Below are 10,867 nucleotides of genomic sequence, written 5' to 3' on the forward strand. Positions count from 1 at the left end.
GGGATATGTGCTCGATGCAAGACTTGGGTTGAGTCCTCGACAGTCATTTTAGTACACAATCCAAAATCAGGACATTGTACATCCCCAAAAAAAACTAAAAAAAAAAAAGAAAAAAGAAAAGAAAAAAATTCTACAGTACAAGTCATCCTAAGCTCTGGAATGCCTCCTTCCAGAAGTGTAAAGTTTTTTTTTTATGTCGTTGTTTTGTAAAAAGCTACAAGCGAAGGCAAGCAGACTGGACTTGACTTTTTCCACAGTCAAAGGCAAGAGATGTCCAAACCCACTTTCACCTTCAAAAGAGTTCAACCCCCCCACCCCACCCCTCCCCAAACCCATCCTAACTACTACAAAGCATTCTCAAAAAAAACTCTTCCCACAAATGGAAGCCTTTTTTGTCCCTTTTTTGTGTAGTTTACTCCATAAAATGCCTTAAAACTATTAAATACTGATTAGCAACCTACATAATAATACAAAAAGAAAATTAATCAAACAAAAACAAATCTAACCGTTTGATGCAAGAGCAGTTTGGAGCAGGAGAAGGAAACAAAAAAAGACTGACAGCCAAGTTGCAGCTCTCTCACTGTTATTGTGTTCAAAATCGCTGTAGTTGAATCATCACTCTTAGTGCTTTCTTGACAAGCAGCAGCTGTGTTACTTCACTGACCCCGGTGCAGACTGGAGTCGAAGTGTCCTACAGTGGCGAAGGAGATGCTGAGCACGGCAAACTGATCTGGGTGCTACTGTGAGGAAGCGGTGCGAGAGAGAGAGAGAGAGAGAGAGGCGTCGGGCGAGGGGATGGGGATGGGGTGAGGGGGTAGACAAAACAAAATACGACTGTCTTTCGTAGACAGCCTTCCACAGCTATTGCTCGTCTTTCCTGTTCTCCATCCTTCTCTTTGTTTCCTTTCTTTCTTTTTTTGTTTTTCGCTCCGTCTCTGTTTCTGTCTCGCGTACCTGCATAGCGACTGTGGCAGGTAGTGCGACTTACGCAGCCAGCCAAGGCTTCCTTCAAAAGGTGGGAGGTGGGGGGGGGGGGGGTTATACTTGATGACCATATAAGGTAAAAGGAGTGGGCTTTGCAAAAGGAACACGATTTAGGAGGAAGAGGTGGGGGCTGGTGTGGGTGATCCGCCGCAGGGATTGGCTGGCTGCAGGGGAGGAAGGCGTGGCTCTACCCCAGGCCGAGCCTACCAGGGCGGAGAGGAGGGCAGGACCTGGGAGAGGAAAGGCATGCTATCCATGGAGCGCATGGCGATGTTGAGTGGCCCGGCGATGTTCATGGGCATCGGCGTGGTGATGGCCACAGGGTGGGCGATGTTCATTGGCGCCGAGGTGGGGATGTTGACCGAGGCGATGTTGACCGGCGCCGTGATGGTGACGGGGTGCTGCAGGCTCACCGGCGAGGTGATGTTCACCGTGTTGGTGGTGATGTTCATCTGCGCCGCAATGGTCACCGCGTTGCCCGACACCGGGTTGCCACGGTTCATCGCCGTCGTGATGGCCACAGAGGTGGAGACGGGGGTGGCGGAGGCTGAATTGCACACGTCATTAGAGTCTAGAGAAAGAGACAGAGACAGAGAGAGAGAAGGAGAGAGAGAGAGAAAGAAAGAGAGAGAGGTGAAAGGAAAAATGTTAGTCATCAAATTCTGTTGTTCATTTTTCCTTCACCCGTACCTACATACCAATAAATTCATGATCTGAGCCTTGGAAATGCTGTGCTGTTTTACGGTCACACAGTCTAATGTCTCGCTCAATTTCCGGCTCATAAAATGACTTCACTCCTATGTTATGCCTCTAAATTAAACTATATAAAAATATTAGTACTTTCTTCAGTAATCTAATAAAAGTAAATTTAGTGGAAGAGACAGAAGAGAAAAATGCTGACATCAACATCTTATCTGGGCGAACAGCCTAGTATTCAAAAAGAGTCAGGTTTACTGCCTAAATGGACACATTTCAACTCAGGTGATTCAAACAGCCTGTGGGGTTCAACCACAAGTATTACAGGTACCCTGCATTTCTTTCCAAATATGAAGGGCAACTTAGCCAAGTCCACAGTTCACACCGTCACTCAAAACAGACACAAGCACCATCAAGAGCAGCACATAAAAGGAGACGGATCAGTTCATCTTCTAGAAGGTTCATTTGGAACTTGAGGGGAAGGTGAGTTCTAGAACTCCAGCTGAAGCCTCCTGGTGGCCTCAGGCAGACCAACATTCTCCTCTGGAGGTCGCCTGCCAATCACAGGTTGTGAAACCTTCCACACACATGGGTCCTTGTTTCAGTCAGGGCTAAATCAGATGCAGCACATCTGAGGCTACTGGCTGTCCTCCAGCAGCCCTGGAGTCTCCCCTGAGGGTAGCAGATTTGTGTGCTGGGGTGCCCTGGGAACTTTGTCAACGTGAACTTTGTCAACACCAGAGAAGGAAACTGGAGGACTGAGTGCTTACAAACACACACAGAGACAGAGACAGAGAGAGAGAGAGGGAGGGAGAGGGAGAGGGAGAGAGAGAGAGAGAGAGAGAGAGAGAGAGAGAGAGAGAGAGAGAGAGAGAGAAAGAAAAGAGAAAGAGAGATCTGCTGAGGTCAGTTGGCTATGGATCACACAAACAGGCCAAAAACAAAAAAGAACATGAGAAAAAAAAAACACATCTTGCGTCTCTGGTGTGCTACTCATAAATCAGGCCTGCGTCATAGATTAATTGGATGTGCAAAGCCTTTTTAATTATAGCCACTCTCCATAAGCTTTCCCAGCTTTCCCCAAGGCCCTCCATCCCATTTCATATCAGTGGAGATTTGCCTTCACGTCATGCCGGCACCAGCAGGAGGAAGAGAAGAAGCAGCAGCAAACACAACACTAAACAAACACACACTACTAAACACAACACTAAACAAACACACACTACTAAACCCAACACTGACCAAACACACACCACTAAACCCAACACTGACCAAACACACACCACTAAAACCAACACTGACCAAACACACACTACTAAAACCAACACTGACCAAACACACACCACTAAACCCAACACTGACCAAACACACACCACTAAAACCCACACTGACCAAACACACACCACTAAAACCAACACTGACCAAACACACACTACTAAAACCAACACTGACCAAACACACACCACTAAAACCAACACTGACCAAACACACACCACTCATGCTAACTTAAGCTCACAGAGATTCTGGCTCCATCCTTCACTAAAGACAAAAATGGATTTGCTCAGAGAAACGTCCCACAATTACGTTTGTTCTACTCAAAAACCAGGGCTACTTTGAGGGCTACTTGTATCAAAGCTGAGCTAAGCACAGCACAGCACAGCACAGTCATCACTTACACAACTGGACTAGACAGTATGACTCACCAGAGGTGAGAAGCACCCAAAAGAAAAAGAAATATCAGTCCACTTCACTTTGATGTGAACACTGAGAAGAATGAAGATAAGAAGAAGAGAAAAAAAGACATAAGTAGGGAAGGGAGTTCACAGCAAGAGCACCATTCACAGGGAGGGAGCAGAGGAGAAACAGAGGCCGAGGCTCACTTCACTCCAGCATATGCTTAATGTGTCCCTGTGGTGGGGAAGTGTGTTGCGGGTTAATGTGTCCCTGTGGTGGGGAAGGCCAAACTGAGGATCAATGGATAACAACATCTACTGTAACGGATCCAGCTTGTATGGAGAAAGCCAAGACACTATGGCGAGCATGTCTTTGTTACAGACGAAGTTGAGAGGAGGGGGGGGGGCGGGGGGTGAGGATCAGGAGAGACAAATCCAAACAGATAAACATATGTAGCCCTCAGCTGTGCCAGGATTACCCTTCCACAAAATTGGCGGCATTTTTACCCTTTGTGGAGGTGGAGGAGAGAGCAACTTGGAGGAAGCTAGCTTACCTTTGTTGCAGGAGTTGTTGAAGTTGGTCTGCTGGCCGTGCGTCTTGAGGTGGCTGGTGATGTAGGCGGCGCTCAGCATCTTGCCGCAGATGTTGCAGGTGACCTTTCCCTCATGCCGGATCATGTGGGAGCGCAGGCGGTCTTTGGTGGCAAACGCAGATGTGCAGGCCTGCAGGGAGACACAGGGCTCGGCTCAGAGATGGGCACACACACACACACACACACACACACACCTCACTCAGAGGGCATCTAGCCCTCATCTGCACCAGCACAGGGTTGGGACTGTTCCAGTGATGGCTACTCTGTGTGTGTGTGTGTAAAGGCAGAATACCAGTATGCACAACACTCCAGCCTCTTCATAGCCAATATCTACTAAATAATACGTGTTCATTATGACAAATTAAAGGACTGTTGTCTTGAAATAACTGTCAATAACAAAAAAAAAATAAACACTGCATTACATATCCAGACCATGAGCATGATACATGCTGCCCGTCAGTGTTGGCCAATATGCTGCTCTATAAATAATTAGTCTCAGTAGGTGTGTCAGAGTGAGAATCAATGAGTTGTTGAATGCTGTTGAAGAGAGGGGAGAGAGAGAGAGAGAGGGAGAGGGAGAGGGAGAGGGAGAGGGAGAGAGTGTGTGTGTGTGTGTGTGTGTGTGTGTGTGTTTAAGGGTCAGGGAGGACTTACTGTTACTTGGCATTTGAAAGGTCTTTCTGTGGAATGGACGTGCTTGACGTGACAGCTGAGATGATCCGGTCTGCACAGAGAGCACACAAAGGAACGGAGCGATAGAACAAGACAGAGAGGAAGAGAGAGAGAGAGAGAGAGAGAAGAGGGGGAGCGAGAAGAGAGAGAATAGAGAGAAAGAGAGAGAGAAGAAATGCTTAACAAATTTGGCCCCAGAGAGAAATCACAGCAGCTCAGAATGAAGCATGACCTCATGTAACACAGATGAGTCCCAACGAGGAGAGCAGAGGAGAGGAGAGGAGAGGAGAGGAGAGGAGAGGAGAGGGGGAGAGGAGAGGAGGAGAGGAGAGGAGAGGAGAGGAGGAGAGGAGAGGAGAGGAGAGAAGAGGAGGAGAGGAGAGGAGAGGGGGAGAGGAGAGGAGGAGAGGAGAGGAGAGGAGAGGGAATAAAATAATAATAATCTCCTCCTCTCAATGCCTCCAGTGCCAGGAAAAGTGACATCACCTCCATAAAGCTGATATGGCCACTAATGCGGTGGGTCGGCGCGGAGAGAAGACGCTACGGATCAGACAGGCTCTCAGGCCACTGACTCAGCCAAGTCCGACTAAACGCCTCGGCCTTCAGCACCGAGCGCACCAGACGTTCAGCACTGTGACAGGCAGGCTACACCTCACGTAACTGAAGAGTTCCATTCAGTTAGCTTCCACTGTAATCAATGGAACTGGCTACACCAGACATGATCACGACGAGTAGCCCACTCCTCACCCTTCAATCAAAATTAGCACACTCGTCACCCTTCAATCAAAATTAGCCCACTCCTCACCCTTCAATCAAAATTAGCCCACTCCTCACCCTTCTAAAATTATTTCTACGCTCTGTGAATGGAACGCTTCAGTTGCGTGTCTGGTATAGCCTGCCTGTTACTGTCGCACAGCAGAAAAGGTCTTGAGTGACTAGACTAGGTCCAATCTGAATTTACATTCATTAGGTTGATGTATACTGTAGATGGACAAGACTTGCGTAGAAAATTACTTAATACTTTATTAGAGACAGCTGTGGCCTACTGGTTAGCGCTTCGGACTTGTATCCGGAGGGTTGTCGGTTCGAACCCCGACCAGTAGGCACGGCTGAAGTGCCCTTGAGCAAGGCACCTAACCCCTCACTGCTCCCCGAGTGCCGCTGTTGTTGCAGGCAGCTCACTGCGCCGGGATTAGTGTGTGCTTCACTTCACTATGTGTTGAGTGTGTTTCACTAATTCACGGATTGGAATAAATGCAGAGACCAAATTTCCCTCACGGGATCAAAAGAGTATATATACTTATACTTATTAGTCAACAAGTGTGTACCCATGTTTCAATATGTGCTTGGTATCAAATAGACGTATGGGAGCAGGAAATGCAGTCTAGAGGCTTTTATTTTGATAACAACTTAATACCTCTTGACTGGATACCGAAAGATGGTGTGACTCATTGGATATGCTTAGGGCCCAACAGGCAGGCTGCACCAGGCACGTAACTGAAGCGTTTCATTCACAAAGCGAATGCTGCAACAATTAGCTTCCACTGTAATCAATGGAACTGGCTACACCAGACGTGCTAGCGGCGCATGCATTCTAAAAAATTAGACCAAAACAATTTTTATGCTCAACCATTGGAACACTTCAGTTGCTTGTCTGGTGTGGCCTGACTTTAAGAAAGGGGCTTTGATTGGACAATGGCAAGTCTAGACCTGATCTCTGAAGACCCATCTGAAATGCTTTGCTTTGACTATGAGGGACTTTTGACCATGATGACTCTTTGCTACTCTTGTTAATGTCAATTTGAGATGTTGACCAAACATCTCAAATGATGTTTGGTCAATGTTGCCCCCCCCCCCCCCTGTGCGGCGGCCCCGTCCAGCTGCTGGGTAGCTGACATCTACACGCTCTCCATGTCATCATGTTGGCACGAAGTAGCGCTGAATCACCGCTCTGGAACGAGGCCGAGGGTCTGTCCAAAATAGCTCATCACATCCTACTTGGTTCCAGAACATTGGGAAGTGTGTGTGCGTATGTGTGTGTGTATGTGTATGTGTGGTGATGGTGGGCAGGGGTGGTTTGAAACCGCAGCCTGAGACACCTTGTTAATACAAATGCATTGCATGTTTTGAGTGCGTGTGTGCGTGTGTGTGTGTGTGTGTGTTTGTGCGTGCGTGTGTGTGTGCGTGTGCATGAGTGTGTTCATGCGCATGTTTTTAACCTCTACCTCTTCTGGCCTTGGTGCTTGAAAACAACCCCAAAAATACCCTCCCCTTTGGAGCCCTGTAGAATGCAATGATGTCATAGAGGGTTTTGGTTGTCATGGGACAAAAACAAAATCCACCAATGAGAGGTCTTCTGATGCAACTGAGAAAGAGAGAGAGAGAGGAAGAGAGAGAGAGAGAGAGAGAGAGAGAGAGAGAGAGAGAAAGAGAAGAGAGAGAGAGAAAGAGAGAGAGAGGCCTGCTGCGTCGCCTTTGATTGGTCCCCCTGAGGCATTCTAAAATGGGAGCAGCGCTCAGTGTGACGCACTCTTTCAACCTCACCACCGGGGGCGCCAGTCTACCCGGGGCTCCCCTGAGCTTTGGCACAGCATCACTTACCAACCCAAAAGCTGTCAGCCACCGCTCAGGGCAGCAAAGGCAAATGAGTAAGAGAACATCTACAAGGAAAACCAACAGCCGTTAACTCCTCTAAAAATATATTCTGTTAAAGAAAACGTGGCGTTCTGTGTGACTGAAAATGGCTCTGGTTATGTACAGTATTTAGCAGAGGCAAATCTAGAGATCTAATTAGGATACGCTCAAATCTAATCTTTTTTATTCAAATGTTTCTTTTTTTAAGTCTCTTTGGATGAAAAAAAAAAAAAAAACTAAAATGTATTGATACCAGAGAGGCATCCAGACGTAACGAGGGTTCTGCATGTCCCAGTTCTAGCATGAGTCTGGTTCCAGACATGACAAGGGTTCTGCATGTCCCAGTTCTAGCATAATTCCAGACATGACGAGGGTTCTGCATGTCCCAGTTCTAGCATAATTCCAGACATGACGAGGGTTCTACATGTCCCAGTTCTAGCATGATTCCTGTTTCCTGAACAGGAAAGCAAACTGACAAGCATTCAGTGTGCTGCAGTCAGTCTGCCTGTGTAATATGTTTACTATCTGCTCCAGCAGAGAGAGCCGAGGAGGGGAGATAAGCCCAAGGCGCAGCGGGTTGACTGGGTAGAACTGCAGCACCACATCCTGGCTAATAACACTTTGCTTTGCTAAATGTGCAATGCTGGTTACTGTACATAAGCAATTGTGCTGGTTTCAGCACATAGAACCGTTTCCGTTCAGAAACTCATGCATAAGGCATACATATATATATAAGGTGTCGTTATGTGAACATACATTTGTTCTGTTTGCATTAAAATATATACAGCATGGTTGGAATTGTAGATATATGTAAAGAATGAGCCTCTCTCTGCTGGATGACGAGCGTGTCCGTAACGCAGGCGCGGGGAGAGTGAGGGAGGCTGCAGTAGCTCACTGTCTCCAGGCCTGCAGCGCGCATGGGTCATCCAGCAAGAGGCACTCACTCACTCACACACACACCTACACCGCAGCAACACATCAGAACAAACCGCAGGTTTGGACTTCTGGGCTACGGGTTTCCCTCCCAGGTGCACACACACACACACACACACAGAGAATCACACGCACGCACACACACACACAGGGTTAACCACACAAAAATAAAAACACATGCACACACAGAATGAGACACTCACACACACACACACACACACACACTCACAGACACATGCACATAGAGAATAAAAACACACATACACACACACACACACACACGTGGTAGGTCATGCACGCACACACACACAGACACACACGCACACAAACACACACACGCAGTCACACACACAGGCGCGCACAAACACACACACACACACACACACACACACACACACACACACACACGGACACACACACGTTCTCTGGCTTTCATTCCACCTCACCTGGAGAAGCCCTTTCCGCAGACGGAGCAGATGTAGGGCTTGTGCACGCCGCCGTCGTGCGAGCGCACGTGGTAGGTCATGCGGTCCTTGCTGTTAGGATAGGTCACATGGGAGGGAAAGCACTGACTAACAGGCGGGGGCTTCAGTGATGTCACTTCCTGTGGCTATTTGGCTAAAAGTACACCTGGTCCTAGCATAGGAGGCTCCCAATTAGGGCCTGCTCCTAATTCCCCTGTGTGCGGTCACATCTGAAAACCCCTGGCCTTTGCTTGGGATCTGCACTGCAAAACAAAAAGCCCCGACGCTTGAGCTACCCTCGCGTCAGGGGAGAGAGAGGGAGCGAGCGACCAGGTAGTGGGAGCCACAGGTGTGTGACGTCTCACTGGGCTCCCGCCAGGCTGACACACACACACACACACACACACACACACACACACACACACACACACACACACACACACACACTACATCCATGCACAGTCAGGACCTACTGTCAAATCCCCATCATAGCATTAGAGCTAGGACAGGCCTTTGTTATGTTTAAGTCATCAATGGAGGAAGTCTAGCTTCCCAAGCTGCATGACCTGCAGGTCGTCCTCCTTCATAAAACTCACTCCCTCACTTACACACACACACACACAGACACACACACACAATCATTTCATTTGGATTGGCACATTACGGTCACCAATCTTGGCATTAACATTCTGAGCTTTAGCTGCATTTTTCGACGGCAGTTACAACAGGTGTGCAGATGTTACAGATGTGTAAAACACACACACACACACACACACACACACACACACACACACGAACAAAGGCACAAACTAACACACTTCAAACCTACTCACCTGGAGAAGCCCTTTCCGCAGACGGAGCAGATGTAGGGCTTGTGGACGCCGCCGTCGTGCGAGCGCACGTGGTAGGTCATGCGGTCCTTGCGCTTGAAGCGCTGCTGGCAGATGGGGCACTCGAAGGGCTTCTCGTCCGAGTGCGACAGCTTGTGGCGGTTGAGGTGGTAGACGTCGCGGAAGGCCTTGCCGCACATCTCGCAGCCGTGGTTCTTCTTGACCGGCTTGGGTGGCTTCTTGGGCTGCTGCTGCTGCTGCTGCTGCTGCTGTTGCTGCTGTTGCTGGTGGTGCTGATGCTGCTGTTGGTGCTGATGCTGCTGATGCTGCTGCTGCTGCTGATGCTGCTGCTGCTGCTGCTGCTGGTGGTGGTGATGGTGGTGGTGGTGGTGGTGCGCCATGGACGTCATGACGCTGGACGCTGTGGCGGAGGTGGTCGCCGTGGTGAGCATGCCGGCGATGGTGGAGACGTAAGGGCCGCCGCCGTCACGCGACACGGCCGAGACGAGCGGAACCATGGTGGGCGGCGCCGAGGCGGAGGCGGCCGGGTTCTTCTTGGGCCGCGACACCATCTTGATGCCCGTGTGGCACGACTCGTGCCGGCGCAGGTGGTAGCTGTCGCGGAACGCCTTGTTGCAGTAGCTGCACACAAACGGCGTCTTGGACTTGGGCTCCTTCTTGACCACCACCGGGTGATGGATGCCTCCGCCTCCTCCTCCCCCACCCCCTCCTCCTCCTCCTCCTCCTCCTCCCCCTCCGCCGGCACCGCTGGCCACGTTGTCCTTGAGCAGGTCGGCGGCGCTGACCGGCGGCTTCTGGTCCAGCGGGATGATGGGCAGCACGGGCTTCTGGTCCACGGGCTCCGACGCGGAGTTGAGCAGCGGCAGCAGGCTGTTCTGGGACACCTGGTGGTGGTGGTGCAACGCCTCATTGGCCTGCTGCAGAGGTGAACAAGGGGGGGGACGGAGGGATGGAGGGATGGAGGGAGAGAGAGGGAGATGGCAAGGGAGGAATAGAAGGAGAGAAAGTGAGGTAAGGAGAAAAGAAAGTGCAATGATGAGAAGAAGGATGAAGAGAGGGGAAGAAAAAAGAGAAAGCGAGAGAGAGAGATAAAAAAAGGAGATAGAGTGAGAGAGAGTTAGGAGTGTGGCAAGGCAGGAAGAGGAGGAATGAGAAGCAGGATGAAAGAAAAAGGAGAGAAAAAAAAAAAAGAAGAGAGACAATCAGACAGGAGGATAAGTTGGGGATAAGGAAAGGGGGACCACAGAGGTTATGGAGAGAGAGAAAGAAGGACATCCATGGAGAGAGAGAGAGAGAGAGAGAGAGAGAGAGAGAGAGAGAGAGGAGTGGGAGAAAGAAGGGCATCCATGGAGAGAGAGAGAGGAGTG

At 49.5% G+C, this 10,867-nt stretch overlaps 1 protein-coding gene and 1 long non-coding RNA gene across 5 annotated transcripts in view; both read right to left on the minus strand.

Moving 5' to 3' along the window:
- Positions 1-10,867, minus strand: part of LOC121683264 (vascular endothelial zinc finger 1-like) — a 21,907-nt gene continuing 11,040 nt past the window's right edge. Inside the window, exons 2-6 of one of the 2 annotated variants that reach the window (XM_042062815.1) lie at positions 9,483-10,417; positions 8,632-8,721; positions 4,601-4,670; positions 3,908-4,076; positions 1-1,555 (exon numbers count right to left, since the gene is read on the minus strand). In XM_042062815.1, coding sequence (XP_041918749.1) covers positions 1,188-1,555; positions 3,908-4,076; positions 4,601-4,670; positions 8,632-8,721; positions 9,483-10,417 — 1,632 coding nt within the window. In that variant the 3' untranslated portion in view covers positions 1-1,187. The remainder of the gene's footprint in view (positions 1,556-3,907; positions 4,077-4,600; positions 4,671-8,631; positions 8,722-9,482; positions 10,418-10,867) is intronic. The other variant, XM_042062816.1, reaches the window with a different exon arrangement.
- Positions 10,629-10,867, minus strand: part of LOC121683269 — a 2,200-nt gene continuing 1,961 nt past the window's right edge. For all 3 annotated transcript variants that reach the window (XR_006022720.1, XR_006022718.1, XR_006022719.1), the window contains exon 3: positions 10,629-10,867. This exon is cut by the window's right edge. This is a non-coding gene — a long non-coding RNA (uncharacterized LOC121683269).

This window comes from Alosa sapidissima, chromosome 15 (assembly GCF_018492685.1).
Source record: "Alosa sapidissima isolate fAloSap1 chromosome 15, fAloSap1.pri, whole genome shotgun sequence".
NCBI lineage: Eukaryota > Metazoa > Chordata > Actinopteri > Clupeiformes > Clupeidae > Alosa > Alosa sapidissima.